The following is a 21,307-nucleotide window of genomic DNA, read 5'->3' on the forward strand; positions in this document are numbered from 1 at the left end:
CCTGATCTGTGACCAGTGATTTCTGATTTGATTCATGTACAGTCAGACGTTCTTTGTCTATGTGCCAGTAAATCAAACCAGTCAAAGCAGTCAAATCAGTCTCTTAGTAGGATGAAAATAATCTGTTATTGAAACTGATTAAATTACAAATATAAAGAGATCAAAGAACGCTCCCTTTGCCATCGCTGGAGCTGTCAATCAAACAGCACGAGTTTATCCGTGACTGAGTTCTGGACTCATGCCAAAACTCCCGTAATAATCATCAAATCTCTTATTTACAGTGTGTTTGCACTGTTAGTTATGAAAGCATCCGTTAGTGTGTTGAAATCAAGTTGCAATGAACAGATCGCTGCATTCATGTGCTCAACACAGTTGGCTACATGCTCATCATTGCAACATTTCATGCCACAATCTATATAGTGCCGCAGATGTAAATATAATCAACACTTTACATGATTAGTTAACCTTGAGAGCTGTAATAGTAAAATGGTGCTAAAAGTTTTCGAGAGAGTTAAACATGTAATACTTAGCTATTTCATATGCAAAGATGTTAGCCAGTCACAGCAGTGGACACTGAAGTCTCAAAGCAGATACACCCCTTAAAACAGAGTGTTCAAATCAGGGGGCTAAAATCAGGGAAGTTCATGACCCCTTTAGAGGGAAGCTCATCCAAAAATGAAAATTCATTATTTATTCACCCTCATGTCATTCCCTAACCAATTTAAAAATATTATTATTATTTATTTATTTTATTTTTTTTACTGACAGTTTATACCCGATAAAATATTTAAGACATAACTAGGTTTTTAATGTATGCCATAGAAGCAGCATTTTGAGTTTCCCAAAGAAACTTTCAGAGAACAGTTCTTTAAAAAAAATAAAAAAAATAAGAACAATTTAAAAACCTAAAGAAGCCCTTTCCGCTATAAAGAACCTTTACTGCAATTGAAAGATTCTGTGGATGTTAAAGGTTCTTCATGCAGCCAGAATAAACAACCTTTATATAATGAGTGTTGTAACAACAGAAAAGTTACAGTACATCACGTATGGTTGTGTAATGAGGAATAAGGATTGATAATAAATAAAACTATGCGCAAAGCCATATAATTTTTCCTCTAATGTGCTCTTCAGCATAAAAAAGCCTTTTGTAAACTATTCACATCACACTTGCTTTGACTAGAAGGGGGGAGGCAGTGAAAAATGGCACAAAGAAAACGAGAGAGAGCGAGGGAGAGAGAGAAGAAGAAGAAAGAATCGTAGGGGAGGCTGGGAAATCCCCAAACAGTTGTTATTGATTCCAGTGTTTACGGGCAGATAGTTTAGTGCCGTTTACAAAACAGAACAGATGCAGCCAGTGAGCAAAAAGGTAAACAATTGCTGTGTGGCAGGTTGCCAAATCCCCGGCCTAGAGTATTAAACTCACACTGAAGTGCATTTCCCCTTTGGGTTACACTCGCTGCCACTTCATCTCCTCCATGCCTGCTCCCTCATTCCTTCTTTCATTCTCCTTTCCTTCATCTCTCACACACACACAAACAGAGACATGCGGTTCCAGCTCTCGCTGGCTGGCTTGTCCTACTCTGACCCTTGGGGCCATGTTCTGCCTAGCTGGGCCATTAGTGCGGGGAATTGCATGTGTCTGACATGGCCCTAAAAGCAATTATTAAATGCTTTTCTCCAAATGATGCCCAGCCTCTTTAGGGAATGGGCAATCACGCAACAATTTAGCCACTGATTTCATTTCCTCGCTCTCTCTGTTGATTGGCCTCTCTGGCAGAAAGGTGAGGAAAAAAGAGAGAGGGCGATCTTAAAAGAGAACGGTTTGGCGTTGTTCCTGTTCTTGACGTGCGGCTTGACCCAGAACATTAGATATTCATAAAAAAGCCTCATTTATCCACCAGCCACATCAATGACGGCACTCTCTGTCGCCTGTGAGTGACAGCACGACACCGATTCTGCCAAGTGTCACAGACAGAGATCTGTATAGATGTGGATACTCTGGGGATTAGAGCTGTTTTTATATGTGCTGGTTTACATTTTGCCCAATGTGGGAAGGAGCTGTGAGAGGGGGAAAAGAAAAGCATGTAGCTAGATGGAAATGGAAATGCAAAGATCAGTCCATCTCACATAACAGGACGTGCGCTCTGGGTGGTGTTGTGGTTGGCGGGGCCCCGGGGCCTGAACGGACCACATGTGGAGCCCCCTGATGGCCTGAGGGAGTCTGAGTGCTGCAGCGTGCAGTGGGTTGTCTGTTGCAGCCCGCTGCTCACTGAGACAGGCGGCATTATAAGCCGCCCCCACTGACACACACTAAACCAGCTCCTTCGATGCCAGAGGCACAGTCCAGCTGGGATGCAGTAGGGCGGACCTTCTTTGGGTAAAAAAAAAAAAAAAAATGGCAGGTTTTGATATCTTTATTAAATTATTATGGGGAGGAGTAACTGATGTAAGTACATTTTTTGCATGCAATCATTGCTCCACAGGTTGGACAAATGTACTAAAAACGTGGGCGATGGAATGCTTAAATCTGATTGGTTGACATATGTTCTAAGGTGTGCAATTATTTCAGGGAAACGCATGGCTAAAGTAGTTCAGACAGCTCTTGACCACATTAGAGTTCCATATCACTTCGCCAAATAATTACAGTTATTACCAATGTCCTTACAGCCTACAACAGCAAAACAACCAAAACACACAGTGACACTGATCAAGCAAATAAATATAGTAAACAATAGGGGTTGGGAGATTGACAAATTACTTCCATGTTTTTTTTGCAACAATATTACGTTTTATTATGTTCGTAAATCACTCTCTTTCTCGTGATCTCTCTCTCACTCAAAAGCACACACATTCAGTACAGACACACACTCGTACAGAAACATGTAGTCAGCACTGCTCTGACGATTTTATCACTAAAATAGTTTAACAACACTGTAAACCCGAATAAGTTGGCAAAACTCAAAAAAATTGAGGAAATCGATTACATTAAAATTTAAAAAGTTAAAAAATTCAAAGTAAGCAGAACTAGCAGATTTTTATTTTATATTCATACATTTTAATTGTTATTAAAATAAAATATTTGAGTAATCCGATTCATGCATTTAACTTAAAATTAGCATGTAAACACACAAAAAAATTGTATTAGTGGAAACTAGCTATAACAATCTAATTCAGAAAACACTAACTTGCAAATTTGCTAACATGTTGGCAATAGCATGGTAGAGTACTCGCTGAATGAGGGCAGCAATATAAAACATTTAGCATACCTGCTCTCAAACCAAGTCACTTGTCACCGACGGTAACTCTCCAAAATCCCACATTAACAGAAACCCTTCTAAATTAACATAAAACATGAATAACTACTAAATCTCCCACTTAATATTAATCTTGCAAAAAAAAAAAAAAAACTGTAAATAACACGTAATTTTAACAATTACTCTCCCTTTTGAGTGCCATGGGCAAAGCATTCTGGGGAATAGAAATCCCAGCCCAGTTTCAGTTAAACTTAAGTTTGTATAAATTAAAAGAAATTAGCTCATAAAAATCAAAACAATAAAATAGTTCAGTTTACTTCAAATATATCAGTTCTGTAAACCAGAAAAAGAAAGTGTTAAATACTCATAAAAGTTAATTTCATTGAGCTGATGTGTTTAATTTAAGTTTGTCATACTCAAGCCAATTAATTATTTTGAGCGTTATAGGTTATACAGTGAACTTAAAAGCTACATGACATTTATCAGTGGCGAGGTAATAACACCGTTGTTCTTGGAGCAGATAAACGTACAGTTTCGAGATTAGTAGAGACGCTGCTGAGTAAAGACTCAGGTCATTCACATATGCTTAATCTCTCTCTCATAACTGCATTAATAACTGCACTAGTCTGCTATCAAGGCTCAAGCCTCCGTTACTAGCTCTAAAATGCCTTTTTGGAATTATCTTGGGATTAGATGCATAAAAAATTAGTCCAACACACACAAGAGCGCGTGTACAAAAACAAAAACCAGGACAAAAACCTGACAAATGTCTTGAAATACATAATCTGAACAATGTTTTGAGGTGTAGTAACCATAGTATTAGTGGAATAATTGGCACCAGGCTGTTGAATTAATGAAAAATAATGCAATATTTTTTTAATAGTCGTCAATTATTCCTTACAAAATCAGTGGCTGGTGTATCAGAATTGGTTGACATAATTGAGAAATTATAGAGAAATGAACCTACAGGTAAACAGCACATACCCACAATCACATTTTGATTTACACAAAATAAACAAAACATTATGTCCACAGTGAAGACTAAATAAAAGTATCTGCAGAACAGATACTTTTTTCCTCCGATGTCTATGCAGTATGCACCTTCATGCCACAGCTGACACTGTGTGACACAGGCAAAGAAACAATTTAGGGAAGTGTGGTTTAAGTAAGCAATAAGGTACCTTACTGCTTTTATAAAATGGTTACCACACAATACAAATATTAAAGCCAAAAAATATATGTATCAATGCAACTTTCATGAAGTAAAATCACCAAAAGCCTTCCTTCCGCTGGAAAAAAATAGTCCCTGACCGTGAACAGCAACAGAAGTTACATTATTACACTATTAGATGGTGGCAAAGACTGTCTTTATGAGTGAGTCACTCAGTAGCGAAGACTTTTATATTGAAAAGACTGAATTATGGTGAACACGGAACAAGACTTAACTGACAAATGCTTTGACTAGCGCTGTCAGTCACGGGAAAACCCCTTAAATGTTAAAAGGACAAGATATTGCAGTGAACATTTAAACGTTTTTTTTTTTTTATTATGAACATAGTACTGACCTGAAGGAAAATGCTAAATCTAAAATGCAGGTAATAAACTCGCTCACTCGATCTCTTTCTCACAGTACTCTAATGCAGTAAGCTTCAATGAACAATATCAATTGAGAACACACAGTTTATATTGCTAAGAGTGGTTGCTAATGGTGTTGTGTAGTGATACACAGAACCGTTGGGTGAAGCGGTCATAGCTGTGTTTTATTCATGATACCAATCAGAATCAAGGACAGGAATTAACCGTTTTATAATTAAATATTAACACTCCTGACAGATACTGCAGGATGAGAATTCTCTGCTTAGGTAAGATGGCTGCAGAGAAAATTATGTTTTAGTCATTTTAGATTGCACTGGACCTGGAACATTCTTTTAAATTGTGTATAACAGAATTAAAAAAAGCACTCTTCTCTCTTTAAATATGTATAAAAATAATTTAAGTACTAAGAGTTAAATATAGCGATACATGGGTAATCATAACAATAATAAAATGTTATTGACAATAATATATTATTATTATTATCATATTATCTCCTCTGAGAACATGTTACATACATACAGTGGGGTACAGAAGTTTAATATCACTAGTGAAAATTATTTTAAATTGCATTGTTGTTCATTGCATATTGAAAAAAATAAGCAATTCAGAATGTTTCAGTACTATTTGGTTTGTCTCCCTTTTGCTTTAATGACAACAGCACTTGAGTTTGCATGAAATCCCAAGTGAAACCTGATGATTATGTTCTCCAACATGATTTGAGAACGAAGCGAGATCACTGGAAAAATATCTGACTGTTTATACAGTGATCACATCACAAATGTACTTATTTTATTAGTGACCTAGAAATGGAGAGTTATGATTTCAAGTTGTCGTGTGTGCCTGTGTGCCTTTTTGTGATTTATGAGGATAAAAATTTGTGTAATGACATGGGTATTACACTAGTATTACGATGTAAACATGTTTTATGAGGACATTTCATGAGTCCTAATATTTAAAATAGCTTAAAAAAACATACTAAATGTTTTATTAAAAATGTAAAAATGCAGAATGTTTTCTGTGATGGGTAGGTTTAGGGGTGGGGTAATGTAGGGGGATAGAATGTACAGTTTGTACAGTATAAAAACCATAACACCTATGGAATGTCCTCACTTTGATAGCGAAACAAACCTGTGTGTGTGTGTGGGTGTGTGTGTGTGTGTGGATTGTGTGTTTGTGGTCTCAGAGTTTTAGACCCTACTGTATGTCTTACAAACCGAAAAAAAAAAACCGTTGCCCTACAGAGAAGTGAGTACAATAATATAGATTTTCTGTAAGAGTCTCCTCCGAGAATGCAGCATATCTGAGAAAACTATATTTTTTTTTTCTTCTGGCTGAACTGATGACGATAAAAAATAACATATATGTGAAATATGCAATGCCTATAAGTGTCAAATACAGCATGTAATGTGCACATACATACACTGTACATACAAACATCAGCCAGCTCTCCCTCACTCTCTCTCTCTCTCTCTCTCTCTCTCTCACACACACACACACACACACACACACTTACACCTTTTCAGTTCTTTATCCTGTCTGCTACAAATCCACTGAGGTGTGATAGTAAAGGTTTAAACTCCTCATTGTTCCAGATCAGCTGACCTGTATGGCAGTCTCCTGAGCCCAGCCCTCACCCCATTACCTCTAAGAAAAGTAGAGGGGAAAAAAGACGACATAAAGTGAGAGGGATGAAAAGCAAGGGATGGAAGAAGATGGGTACAAAGGGCTGAGACTCCCACATCTGGTGAAGGAGGGGGGGAACAAAGTCTGTTCATCCCTTTCAGATGGAGGGGTTAAAGGAACTGGCATATCTGCGCATGAAAAGCTGTTAAATGCTTCAGTGCTTTGACAGTGTGTGATGCCAGGAGCGGCGGCGCTCCCATGGGACAGCGCGTCAAGATTCATCCCCCACCCACCCCCACCACCACTTCTCCCAGACGGGCTTTCCGCAAAATATGGAAAATGAATAAAGCACAATAAATAACACCTAACAAGACAAAGAAAAGAAACGCCAGGTTGTTTTGATAGCTTCTATTGAAAGCGAAACCCATATCCGTCATTTACTTAATAAAATTCAGCTATGCAGCTAAAACGCAAACCCTGCAACCGTCAACAACTGTCAAAGCGCTCATTGTTTGATTTTGCATCATGTTCAGACTTCCTAAGACAGTTGTTAGCTGGAAAATCAGCCATAAAGAAGCAAATAACTGTGAGATGCTCTTAGTAACTGACTAATAAAAAACTATTTCAATCATTATATGCCTAAGGGCTTCTGGTACAGTGTTCTAAGAACATTAAGTACATAGTCGCAAGCATCTGACACGCATTCCAGTCACTTTCCAGCAATACACACCTGTGGTGTCTCTTGTAATTAATTAGAAGGATTGCTGGGCCCCATGTAGGTCTGTACACCTGAATCCAATGGCCCCATAGACGTAGGGCCAATTATTCAGCCCTGCTGCTCCCTCATCCTGTCTTTAGAGCCAGGAAATAAGCGAGAGTGTCTGCTGCATGTAAAAATTAGAGAACTGTGGCAGGAAGGTGAATTAAATGGAAGTGAAGCCCTAATAAGTCCATTCAAAATGGATGCTGACGTCTGTACAAGGAGCTGGAATAAGCTAGTCTATAACAGATCTGTCAGTTAAAGACTAGTTAGTGCAATATCAGAAGAAACGGTGATTGTTACTATCTTTAAAATATGATTTGGCAATTGGTGCATTAAAAAATGTACAATGATTCAGTCAACTCAAGATGCCTGGAGGTAAGGAATATATATAGTACTAGTCTTATGTAGCTAGACATTTGGATATCGGCATTAAATCTGATTCACTTTTCAGATTATTCTGGACAAGAACTGCCCAAAGGCCATCTGCATACAACCACGGTAAATCACCAAGGCTGATATTTAGACTTTTTTTTAATAATTGGTATCTGCAGATTTTCTGTTTGGCCGATGATTGTTGGAAGAGAGACTTTTATTTTGACAGCTCTGGGATTTTTATTCTGACAGTGCTGAGAACGTTAGCGCCTGAGCACAGATGCATAGTTTTCAATAGTTCTGTCCCATAAATTATTTTTTTATGCTTTCTAAAAATCTAAATATCTTTCAAAAATGTATCACACACAGTGACTAGCTGTTCCTCAGTCAGAACAATAATAATAAAAAAAGGTGTATACCCGGAAATCACATACTCTACCAGTCAAAAGTTGTAGAACACCTCCATCTCCTGAATAAGAAAAAGAGGTTTATTGCCAGTGGACCACTGAAATCTTTGGTTCAAGAGTAAGTGGCACCCTGGCACCCTGGCACCCTGCACCAAAAAGACTACCACATCAAATTGAAGCCATGCAATACCCTCTGGTATACAGTTAGTCAGAGGTTCACCCTACAGCAAGATAATGACCAACAAAATACCTTCAGGCTATGTCAGAACTACCTCAGAAGTAAAGGCTTCAAATCAGGGAATGGCCAGCAGAGTCCATCGAGCTGGTTTGGGATGAACTGGACAGAAGGGTGAAAGCAAAGCAAACTACAAGTACAACACATTTGTGGAAACTTCTGCGTCAGTGTTTGGAAAAACTTTCAGGACAATGTGGTTTTCATTTTAGAAAGAATGCCACAAGTGTGTTCGGCTGCCAAATGTGCTACTTTAAGTCAAAAAGTCGATTCATCAATTGTTTATTTGTTCTATTGTTTAATTTCAAAGTAAATGGAGACATTAAGCTTAGTAAATGTCAGTAACAACAACTTTTGACCAGTACCATAACAGTCAGCCAAATAGATTGGAAGTGGCAGTTTCAGTTTATAAATCAATTTATCATTTCCAGTTTTGTGTGCAACATGAATAGAAGGACATGAAGACACTGACCTACAGCAGACTTCTTGTAGGACATCTTGCCTCCTTTGCTGCTGTGTGTGGTATTGTCTTTCAATGCTGTCTCAATCTCCTTCTCCATCAGGACGCCTAGTTCCTGTGCCACTGTGTTCAGGTAGACGTGGTTGAGAAAGGCCAGGATGTTATGTGGTTCCGCAATCCCATTAAGAACCTGAATTTCCTCTCTAAGCATTGAGCAAAGAGTTGGCGAGGCGGTTTGAAAGCCCAGAGTCAGTCTGTCGAAGCCTTTCTCACCACCTGGGCTACAGCTCTGGCAGCTTCGGAGAACACTGAGTACAGCCTTGATTTGAAGGTGCTGGTACCAGCTGAGGACCTTTGTATCAGTGTAGAGGAATAACAGTTGCTGAAGGTACAGGACCTTCTGAGGAACCTTAGTCCCAACACCCTTTTCTCCCTCAGTCTGGCTTGGTTCAGCCATCATTTGGAGTTTGCCAAGTAAGTGGTTCCGCAATGAGAAACGAACATCATCCCATGCTTCCTGGACCTCCAGAGCAAGGTCATCGCATGGTGTGGACAAGGCAGGGATTGGGGAATGCTCTTGGGTAGATGCTGGGCAGGAAGTAGGGAAAGCAACACCACACTGAGAAGAGATGCTCAGCAGTAACTGCAGAACTGCCTCATCACAAGCCTCCTCCGTCTTCAGCAAGTTTTGCTGTTAAAATATAAGAAAGAGAATTAGTGTCAAGAAATGAATGTGGAATACTATTCTTCAACATGTCATGATTACGTATGATGGATAGATTGCATATAGGTTATGTACGGCTTTGGTTACCATGGCTCGAAGGAAGTCCAACAGCTCTTGGTGTCCCGTAGCCACTGGTTTCAGGATGCCCAAGTTACGCTGACTGAACCACTGGAGGCATTCTACTGGACTGGGCACTCTCTCTCCGCTGCAGGACTCACCAACCTTGGCCTGCAGTTCCTTTAGATTCTGTTCAATACTATAATCAAATAAACAAACAAACACACACTCTTAATGTCAGTGAGGTATTTTATTTTCCATTGCTACCATTTACCATCTTAATGACACAAAAGCAACTTATTGGAATATTAAAATGGTTAAAATGGTCATAATACACTGCCCTCCGAAAGTTTGAAACGCACTAGAAAGGTGGGGCTTTGGACAATATTGGCATGAATCCTTTTTAATTTGTGATAGTTTTGCACTGATAAGGGACAACACAAACTACGAAAACATATTTTATTACATAAACAGCTTCTACATAGAAAAAAATTACATTTTCGATTCATCAAAATATCCATTAGCAGCTATCTGACCCAAACTGTGTTCTAATTGGTTCATTGTATCAATCAATGTTGAAGCTGTCAATGTGTGCTGACCCAATTTTTTTTTTACAAATCTGGGCCAAGTTTAAACCAGTAACCAGGCATCACAGCTGGCAAAGGGGCATGTCTGACTTTGACATGTATATTAGGGCTGCACGATTAATCGCATGAGATTGTCATGCGTGTCTCGTCAGTAAAGCCGGTTCCCTGATTACCGCTAAATCGCCATCACCTGTTTTTAAACGGAGCGCCTTTTAATAGACGGAGCCGTAGTTCACGGACAAGCCACGCAATATCGCGTTCATTATCGAAGGCGATTCATCTGCGATATGAACGCGATATTGCGTGGCTTTTCAGTGATCTACGGCTCTGTCTATTAAATGCCGCTTCATTTGAAAGCAGGTGATGGTGATTTAGCGGTAATCAGGGAACCGGCTTTACTGACGAAATGCGCGTGAGAATAGCATGCGATTAATCGTGCAGCCCTAATGTATATTTCCCCATTATTAAGTAAACAAAATGAAAATTATTATTGCTGGTCTTCAATGATAATGTCAAGTTACTTTAATGTATTTGCACCAAAAAATGATGAGGATCTATGCTGATATCGTTCAAAACCACACTTTGCCAGGGGTGTTTCCAAACTTTTGGAGGGCAGTGTACGTCCGCTGGTTCAGTTGGGTCAGTAGTTCAGATTTCTACTTGCCCTGCATACTTGTTTGATTTATTGATTGATTGATTGATTAATTGATTGATTGATTGAATATTTTTCAAGCAATCAATCAATCAATCAATCAATCAATCAATCAACCAACCAATCAATAAAGTATTAAAAATAATAATAAAAATGTACAATAAAAATACAGAGAAAAACATGGTAATGATGTTAAACCAAGCTGGGATGCATTCTTAATGACATATCAAACTGTGATCATATAATCAATATTTAATGAAAAATGAATGTGAGATGAATGTGTATAGTTTTTTGAGTGACAGGCATTGAATTTCTGTTGAAAAATGCTGCATTTCTGGGGAGCTTTGCTGGCACAGTTGCAATTGGAGCTGTGGCCTAGTCGTTCACAAACATGAGGCAAACACAACTGTTTTAATAATGTGGGAGACACAGTTTGAATCCGGCATGCCTTTTGTCATGATCCTGTTCTCTCCCCTTCTCCTGTCTGCTTTCACAATCAATAAAATGCAAAGAAAAATGGACTAAATATGGACATTATGTTGAGAATCTTTGTCTGACTTTATATTGTGTAGCTGATGGACTTTCAACATTGAAATCACATTTATACCCTCTCAAAAAGTAAGAAACATCTTCAATTGTTACATGTCAGCTGTCTCTTTAAAATCCAGCATCCTCCGGTTACTCTACAGCTGATATCAGCCATATCAGGCCTAATGAACACAGACATCAATATATCAGCTGGGTGTGCGTGTGGCACGTCTCTCTCAACGAGACAGGATGAGCCGATCTTCTTCATAACCACACGGCATCAGCACTTCTGTCTCCTTCTATCCATGAAAAATGAGACATGACACAAAGCCGTAAAGCCATACAGGTATATACACGCACACAAACACGCACACACAGACACATCTCTTACAAAGCGACATAAAGCACCGCTGTAAACACTACGGCAATGCACGAGTCCAGATGCCTTCGAATGGCAGCTTATTAAATTCCATTTAAACCTGACACAGTTTTACTTCCTTGAAAAAAAGAGAGCAAACATAAAGTGAACATAAAGGGTTGTTAATTTTAACGATATGCAGCTGAATAATGTAGAAAGCAAAGATGAAGAGGGTTCTTTTCGTTGGTTAAAATGCAAGGTTGCCGACAGGAATCCAACAAATGTGTCTCTTTTTGTAGTAAAAAGGAAATATGTGTGACGAGAGGACATGAAGGTGCTGACAGACCGTGCTGGAAAAGCAAATCTTCCCATTCTGTTTAATGAACAGCCTAAAGCTCGCTGTAAAAACACAACCGCTAACAGGGAACATAAAAATTCTGTTTTACACACTAAAGATGCTGTCGACACAGACACACAAACAAAACTGCCCTTTTATAGGTGAAATTCTGCTTATAGTCGTTGTATGTTGACAAAAGCAGCCAAATTCTATCAAAATGTGTAGATTTACTTCACTTTTAGAGTTTGTTTTAACAGTTTGGTATATTTTGAGAGGGTTTTTGGGAACTATTGTGTTTATAGGGCATTCTAAAAAAAGTTCACAACAATTATTTGTTCCTCTGTGTTTTTTTGTGTACATTGTTAACTCAAGGATATCACTTAGCTTAACTCTTATACATTAGTTAAGTGTAGCCATCCAGAGCTAGCAGAAAGGCAGATATACTGACTAAGTCTGTTTAATGTTTCTAATAAAATAAGGATTTGTGCTCAGAGCCGGTGCTGAGCCAGGCGTCACCCCAGGACTCTGCTCAAACAGCAGGGTCTAAACGAGCTTCCATCTGTGCAGCCACACGACGCTAAAACTTCATAAAAGTCTCATCTCTCATCCGCACACACTCCTGCCACTCGCCAACGCCTGCGTAATCCTTTGTGTATTGGCGCTGGATGGGGTCAGCGATCACTGAAGGCGAGTCACGGACAGTGTTGGTCTGAGCACTCATGAGGACTGGCATCAATCAAAGGGTCAGCTGCTGTCAAACTTCTGCCCGACTGCCACTGATGATGTGTCAGTTTCACATTCAACAATAAATATTTAAGAGACATGCTTCAAATAGGAATAGATTATCACAAGAATGGGTTTGAAATTAATTGTTTTTCTTAAAAAAAAAAAAAGAAAAAAAAAAAAAAGACTTACAACTTTAGAAAGATGGCAGCATGATTTCATCCTTTTATATTTTGGTTTTTAACAAACATTTCTTTAGTTATGCTCATTTTAAAGGCTATTGATGTTTCAACCCCAGAGATATGTAGATCTTATTTCAGCTCCATGAGTAAATTGGTAAATTGTACACATTTTCTGTGGTCAAAAACGAAATGTGGGTCACTTTGCATAGAGGAGAGCGGGGTAAGTTGTCACACTCTTCATAACTCCAAAACTTGAGGCTCAAAAATCAAATAGCCACTTTGTGTGACTTCTTCTTCTATAGTCAACTTCCTGGTCACATGTGATCAAGATCGCTCTAATCTGAGGTTAGCACAATTTTCTTATTTTTTGGCTTAAAAAGTAAAAAAAAATTGCACTTTAAATGTTATACAATACAACTTTGTTAGATATGAATGTTAAAAATTATTATTTTGCACAACATAGAGGAGACAATAATGTGTCTTTTGATACTTTAGCTGACATGCTATGTTGAGCTCACCTTGAGATTTAGCCAACATTAGCACACATGTCAATTTGGGGCAAGTTGTCTCAATGACTTTGGGGCAAGTCGTCACATGTGACAACTTGCCCCAGTACAAATAAACACATACAACATGCTCAAAAAAAGAGGTTCAACAGGTTAAGTCAGTTATGTTCAGAGATTAAACGTTAAGTTAAGCGAGTTATCTGCAGTATTCCATTCAGTTATCATGGATCTATGTGCAAGCCAGAGAAAGTTTGAGTTTAAAGTTCAAATTAAAGTGGTCTTGCCGCTTAATGTGTTTTGATTGAAATGTGTATTGTTTGGATTGAAATAATCGTTTTTCCAAAATCTCTAGGCATGATTGTTTATATTTCCAGTTCTGGTTTGAATTTAAAAAGTAAAATCAATAATAACAATTAAGTAGTTGTGTTCTTATTTTTAGATAATCTAAGTGTGACAACTTTGGGGCAAATTGTCACAGGTGCACATTCTCTGTTCAACAGTCTACAACTCCGTAATGAGATATGAAAATGTAATGAATACAACATATGTACCCAAGACTTCCTTCTTTCATTTGATATGACATTTATACCATTGTGATGTATGGTGCTCAGTAAATGTTAGACAGTGTGAAAAGTGTGACAAAAAGTGTGTACAACGAACTGTTGAAACTAGAAATTAATCTCGTTTTTTCTTTTTTCTTTTTTTTCTATCAACACAACTGCATAGAATTTTACCATGAGTATGTTTTTTTGTTGCCTGTATTAAAGATAACTCAATATGATTTTGGATGCTGGTTATTAACAAGCTTTTCTTTTTAAATCTTCATTTTCAAGGCTCTATATGGTTCAATCCCATTGATATGAGGATCTCAATGTGGCTCCATGTTCAATTTGTTGAATTTTACCCATTTTCAATGGTCGAAAACCAAATGGGGTTCACTTTGCATACAGCTGATACTTACTGCATTTAAAGAGGAATGTCTGAAGAATAAATAATGTTGAAACTAGAAATGTATCTTGTTCCCCTCTATCAAAATAATTGCATACAACATACCTCTCTGAGTGCCAAAAACTCACTGAAATGTTCAAGTTGAGCATTAAAAGTGTAATCAAAAGTGTATTTATTATAATCTATATTTGAATCAGTTTCAAGGATATTTGGAAGAAAGGATTTTGTTTATTTTAAAAGCTTCTGAAGCTAGCAAGAGTTAAATATCTCTGGGACTGAACCATATAGGGCAGGGGTAGGCAAGTTCAGTCCTAGAGAGCCGCTTCCCTGCAGAGTTTAGCTCCAACCCTGAAAAAAAAACCTTCAGCTGCCTATTGGCTTAGTAATCCTGAAGAGCTTGATTAGCTTGTTCAGGTGTGTTTGATTAAGGTTGGAGCTAAACTCAACAGGACAGCGGCTCTCTAGGACCGAACTTGCCTACCCCTGATATAGGGCCTTAAAATGGAAAATTCCAAAAGAAGTTTCATGGGAACAAAAATCTAAAATGATATTAAGATATCTTTAAAACTTCTTGAGTTACAGATATGTAACCTTCAGAAAAAAATATTTTTTTGGCACTCAGTTGATGATGTTGATGAGGAGTTTGTTGCTTTTCTATCTGATGCCTATAATTCTCTTTCTGCTGTTGATGTTGATACTGCATGTGCTTCTTGTCCTGCTCTAACTTCGTACACAGATTTCCTCCTTCACACTGTTGCCATACTATGAACTGCAAATGGGACTATCTGTTAAAGACAACTTCGTCTTCTGAGGCTCATGGCTGATTGCACCTGCTGATTTTCAATCTGTGCTGGTCTCTACAAAGGACATCAGCAAGAGGTGAGAACCAAACAACACCTCCATGATCTCTATTGGTGGCCAGGAATGTATCTTCAGGTTCATGATGCTGTGCGTTCCATAGCAGAAAGTGGCTGTGGATATAGTCGGGCTATTTGACACTACTGCATCCGACTAGAGGTGTTCAGTTTTTAAATCTGCTGCTTTCTCTTCTTTTCTGAAAGGAATATTCGTCACCATTGTTCCTCTCTGTACCCGGCAGCTAACAGTGCTGTAGAGAGGTTCAACCGTGTGCTCAAACACACTGTCCATCCAGCAACCTCAGCCATGGAAACCTGTGGTAACTGACTTCTTGCAAGTTTACTGTGCCACTCCACATGCTGCAACTTCACCCTTTCAGCCCCTCTATGGCAGGCAAATGCGCACAAGGCTGTCTATTTTGCCATCTGCTCCTGTGCACTCACAAGCTGACATGACTGTTCGCCGAAGGGTTACACAGCTGCAACACAAAATGAAAAAGTACAGTGATGCTAAGCGGAGTGCTCGCACTCCTTGTTTCCAGGAGAGGGAAAAAGTGAGGGTATGGAACCCCTTGCAAGTTTCTAGGGACACAGAAAGCTTACAGATCCTCTCACGGTTGCCAAAAGACTTGGGGTGGGTACGTTCTTAGTGATGGAAAAATTTGGAATGCTTCCCATCTCACTACATTTCCATACACACCAACAACACTGAGAACACTGCTCACTACCACTAGACCTAAACGTAAAGTTGGTTGAAGGACTATGTTACATAAATATGATGTAATATTCAGTTCTTTAAAAAAAGGGGAAATGTTGTGTTTAATGCGTGAACTGTATTGTTGACTATTTTGAAACAGAAAGTCTGATGAAGTGTTGAACTGTTAAAAGTGTTGTGTAATGAAGTAATGTGTGTGGATAACAGAACTGAAAAGTACCCAGGTGAAAAAAAGTACACTTCCATAATGTACTTAAAGTGCTCTATTTCCACGCATCAATTTTTTTAGTTAATATACTAAAAAATCTTCTTTAGTACTTCTTAAGATAATCTTAATCAAAGTATTAGTATTAGTTCACTTTTAAATGAAAATTAGCCCAAGCTTTACTCACCCTCAAGCCATCCTAGGTGTATATGACTTTATTCTTTCTGATGAACATAATCGCAGAAATATTAATAAATATTCTGACGCATCCAAGCTTTATAATGGCAGTGATAGGGATTAATTAGTATAAGCTGAAGAAAGTGCTTTCATCCACATCCATCCATCATAAATATTTGCTCCATACGGCTCCGGGGGGGTTAATAAAGGCCTTCTGAAGCGAGGCGATGCATTTGTGTAAAAAATATCCATATTTAAACAAGTTATGAAGTAAAATATCTAGCTTCTGCCAGACCACCTTCCGTATTGAAGTTACGAAGAAAGTGTAAACTGGCATCATGTCATTTAGTCTTTTTCCGTAAGTTGAATAGGGAAGGTGTAGGACATAGCGTAGGCTTTGTAAACTGCAAGAGTTTTACATTTTCTGCGTAGTGCGTACATTGAATACGGCAGGCAGTCTGGCAGAAGCTAGATATTTTACTTCATAACTTGTTAAATATGGATAATTTTTTACTCAAACGCATCGGTTCGCTTCAGAAGGCCTTTATTAACCCCCCGGAGCCGTGTGGAGCACATATTTATGATGAATGGATGGATGTGGATGGAAGCACTTTCTTCAGCTCATACTCATTGATCCCTAATCTATCACTGCTATTATAAAGTTCGGATGCATTCAGGATATTTATTAATATTCCTGCAATTATGTTCATCAGAAAGAAGAAAGTCATATAGACACAGGATGGCTTGAGGTCGAGTAAAGCTTAGGGCAATTTTCATTTCAAAGTGAACTAATCATTTAAGAACATCTAAGTGTAGTCAACTGTGCTATTTTGAGACACCATGAACATGAACTAAAATGTGCTTTTAATAGGGGTGTGACGAGATCTCGTGAGACTAAACTGTGACGAGATTTCTCGTCGAGGCGAAAAGTAGTCTTGTGATGTTGCCATGACAGAGTGTTAGGATGATTAGGAAAGAATATGCCACCGCTATGTTTACATTACGCCTCCACTGTCGTTTTTAAAAAACATTTAATTCAGTTGGATAACGGTCGCCGCCGCACCATAATTACAGAGTACGCACGATCGCTGAAAGTGAAAGTAAACGCGAGCGCGCATTCAAACGCGATTTCAATACCCCGCATTTTGAAAGCGGCTCCCTGATAAATGCAAGTATATCTTAATATGAAAGCTATTTTAGGCTGGTTTAGGCAGTGTAGTTGTAACCATCTCTCAGCTCTGTATCAAAAAAAAATGTGGTCTTATTTGCACTTTGAATATTGAGAGAGTGCGATTATGGTTGCACTTAATGTAGGTGTTACCATGAAAACGAATAACAGTTTTCTCTTAATCTTATTAAGCACAAACAATAAGGTTTCATTTGTTAACATTAGTTAATGCACTGTAAACTATGAACTAAAAATTAATGACTATTTTTTATTAACTAACATAAACAAAGATTAATAAATACTGTAGCAAATATATTGCTCATTGTTAGTTGGTGTTGATTAATACAGTAATGTTAATAAATGAGACCTTATTGTAAAGTGTTACCATTTTTATTTATACTGTTTTTATCTCTATGATCAGTTTGTGGAAAGGAGTTCAGTTAGGAGGTCAAAAGTTGTAGAAGCTCATAAATCATGTACAGTAAGGTCTGAAGAGTCAGTCAGTTGAGTTAGTAGCAAAACCTTTTACAGTGCTGGAGTATTGTTGTCTTTTACTGCATATAATGCACACTCAGATAGTAGAACTGAAATGACATTCATTACAAGATGATTAGTTAAAACATTTCAAATATACCTGCAGAATATTTTTTCTAGTCATGTTTTGCACCATTGAGGATTTCTTAAAAATAGTGTGTAAAAATATTGTCTTGTCTCGTGAACTCAGTCTCGAGACTCGTCTCATCTCGTGAGATACCTGTCTCGTCACACCCCTAGCTTTTAACATACTATCTCTGTATTTAAAAAAAAAATGTAATTAGTTACCACTTGTAGTAAACTTGAATTTTTAGTATATTAAGTACAAAATTAGTGAGCGAAAATAGAGCTACTTTTTTTTTTACTTTTTTTTTTTTCACCTGGGTAAACAAGATAGATGGGTACTTCTGTCTCGTATGCTTTTTTGTTTAATAACTACTGACAGATGCCACAAAGATGTGCACGGGAACTCAATTCAGTATCATACACTATATGAGAGGAGGCTTTCTGTGTGCGCAAAGAAAATAGTGCGAGGCGCGATTGCCGAATTTAGTTCTCTTTTGCGTCTTCTTTCACTTGAATATGGTTTGAATCGCACACATGAATCAATAAGCATAATCAAAATTTTAATTTTATTACAAGTATCTGATTCCTGACCATAAGTATCCGATTCCAGAATTGGAATTGGTTTTCAATTTACAACCCTACTTATAATACAATAATACTTATAATACATTATTATCTGTTACTATATTGTTATAATTCTTATATTCATATTTTGGAACCACAGTTCCACAAATGCATTATACTACCATTCATTGTTACAACTTATAAAATACATGCAATTAAGCAATGACCATGTGTTTTTATACATTACTCTTAAAAGGTATAACTATGAATAGAAACATATTACAACTATGATTACAATTAATTAGCCTATGATTACATAAACTGAAGAATATCTAAATAAAAAAATATAGGTAAATAGCTATATAGTACTGAGCAAAAGATCAAGCGACCAATCATCTGACCTCACCTGAAGACGTGTGCTAACCCCCTCGAGATTAATCAGATCCAATAACACGATTTTCACTGACTCTGAGAGCCACACAGGATGAGAAAAAAGAACAGAGGCAGACAGAGAGAAAGAGTCTCAGAGAAACACACTGAATAAAGCCAAAAAGGCCGTCAACAGCCTCACACACGCACAAAAAAAATTCCTGATTAATCTACCCTTTAAATCAAACAACAACAAAAGGAGAAGTTGAAAGGAATTTCAGGGAGACCAGCTCCACACAAAACTGAGCGCGGAGACTAGGAAAAGCTCCCTTAAGCCCCATTCTCTGCTTCCTCCCTGTCTGCCAATCACGCTTCCAAAAACTGTAATTGTTTTTCAAATCCGCACAAACCAGACATGACAGACCAGGTAAAGAGAGAGAGAGAGGATGGGGGGTAGAACAAGAGGACTAGAAAGCAAGAGAGGCAACGGGAGTCTTTTATTAAATATGATGGCATGTTTCACAGCTCTCTGCCTTACAGAAACCCAATACACTGATTAGTCAGCGCTTTGACGTTATCTTAAGTTCCTTGTCAAAATTAATTTAGTGTGGGTGGGCTGTCGCGCTCCAGGAGAGAGAAGCGGAGAAGGAAATAGCAGGGTGATAGGGAGGGAGAGGAAAAGATCTCTTTCAAATAAGCCTCAGCTTCAGTGAGCACCAAGTCATGTGCCCAGGAAACAAATAGCCTATCTGGGAGCTATCAAAGAAGGCCTCTCTTTCCCCGAATATGCAGTACGCAGTGAAAGTGGATCCCGTCGACTCGAGATCTGGCCCGCTTAGCCTCCTCTAGTGCCAAACCCCCAACGGGTTATTTGTCAGGACTCACACAAGCTCTCACACACAAGGTAAATTGGCACACTGCTGCGGCTATCTTCCGTAAGCCGGGGTGAAATCCGAAGCCCGGCCTCCCGTCGCTGGACTATGGCTGACACTTCATTAGTGGCCGGCGTACTGCCGGTGGCCTCCCTGAGTGTCCGATTTGATGAAGCTTAATGGATAACAGTGTTTCAATTTGGGAGATCCCAGGCTGTTTGACAGGCTATCTTAATCTCCTTCAATTAGGAAGCAGCTCTTAGGCAAATCTCCGACATCCTAGAGCCGAGAGGAGGCAGCCTGTCGTGCTGACCCTTAAATGGTTTAGGACCGCAAAACGAGGTGGGCAGCCGCAAATTCTCTAGTTTCCCATTCTTTCATAGAACTTGTCTTCGGATAAGTGGATTAGGAAGCAGGTGTAGAGCACGGCTTTGGCCCACCCTAGTGGAGGTCACGGAGAAGGGCGAAGTCTTCGCCTGCCTCTATCCACATCGGCTCAGCTCTGACTGACCACCAGACCTTCACCCCGCCTGCCTGCCCACCCTCCCTCTCTATCTCTCTCTTCTCAGCGCAATTCCCTATTATCCGGGTTCTTTGTTCTTATAATGGTTCTCCATCTTCCATCTTTCTCCAAGAACACAAAATAACCCTTTAATGCTTAGAGAGGCAGAAAAACTGTCTCGGCCTTCAGTAATAATCCTTGAATTACCCACACAAGGGTTTTCGTTTCAAGATGTGGAATCTTCAATTATTACTTTCCCATTTGGAGAGGAGAGAGGCCGGACAGACAGGAATGAGAACGTGTGTCTAATGGCAGGGGGGAGTAAGACCGCCTTTGTTCACGCACAACACATTTAGCGTAGACCCTTCTGGCCTGCGCGTGTCCTCAGAGCAACATAAAGGATAAAAGCATGGCAGAGATAGATTTTTCAGAGCAGGCAGCACAATGGAAAGAGGTGCCATCAGGGAGAGAGGATGAGGTGTAGAAGGAGGTGGAGAAGGAAAAAACAGAGATCTAGTCATGAGAAGCATGTCCTCCAAAACTACCGATGCAGGTGAGATTCTACGGTGCATTATCGGCATAAAGAGATTACGAATTAAAACAGAGCGAGAGAAACAAGTTCAGGGGCACTCGTCAACATGTCCTTCATCGACAACAAAACCTCAATATCTGATAATGCCACAACCTTCCATCAAATTGGGAAAAAAGGACGTCTAGCTCCAGCTTGCATTCAGAATGTGTTTAAGTTCATTGATTTCAGATGAAGTGGCATGCTATTCATCAACCCTCAATTAATCATGCGGTCTGAATGTTAGGATTACCGACACTGGAGAAAGCATCTGTGGAAATAACAGCTCTGCAAATGAATCATACAATGTCCACTCAAGCACTAAACAACTGCTACCATGCTGTATTTACATCTCCTACATGAAAAAAAAAAGCCTTGTGATTAATATATTAGCCTATGCA

At 38.8% G+C, this 21,307-nt stretch overlaps 1 protein-coding gene across 1 annotated transcript in view; it reads right to left on the minus strand.

Moving 5' to 3' along the window:
• The window catches only part of kiaa0825 (KIAA0825 ortholog), a 183,261-nt gene that overhangs the window by 149,062 nt on the left and 12,892 nt on the right, over window positions 1-21,307 (minus strand). Inside the window, exons 3-4 of the mRNA XM_067407308.1 lie at window positions 9,519-9,687; window positions 8,720-9,398 (exon numbers count right to left, since the gene is read on the minus strand). Of these exons, the coding sequence (XP_067263409.1) occupies window positions 8,720-9,398; window positions 9,519-9,687 (848 nt within the window). The remainder of the gene's footprint in view (window positions 1-8,719; window positions 9,399-9,518; window positions 9,688-21,307) is intronic.

Source organism: Chanodichthys erythropterus, chromosome 13, assembly GCF_024489055.1.
Source record: "Chanodichthys erythropterus isolate Z2021 chromosome 13, ASM2448905v1, whole genome shotgun sequence".
Taxonomy (NCBI): domain Eukaryota; kingdom Metazoa; phylum Chordata; class Actinopteri; order Cypriniformes; family Xenocyprididae; genus Chanodichthys; species Chanodichthys erythropterus.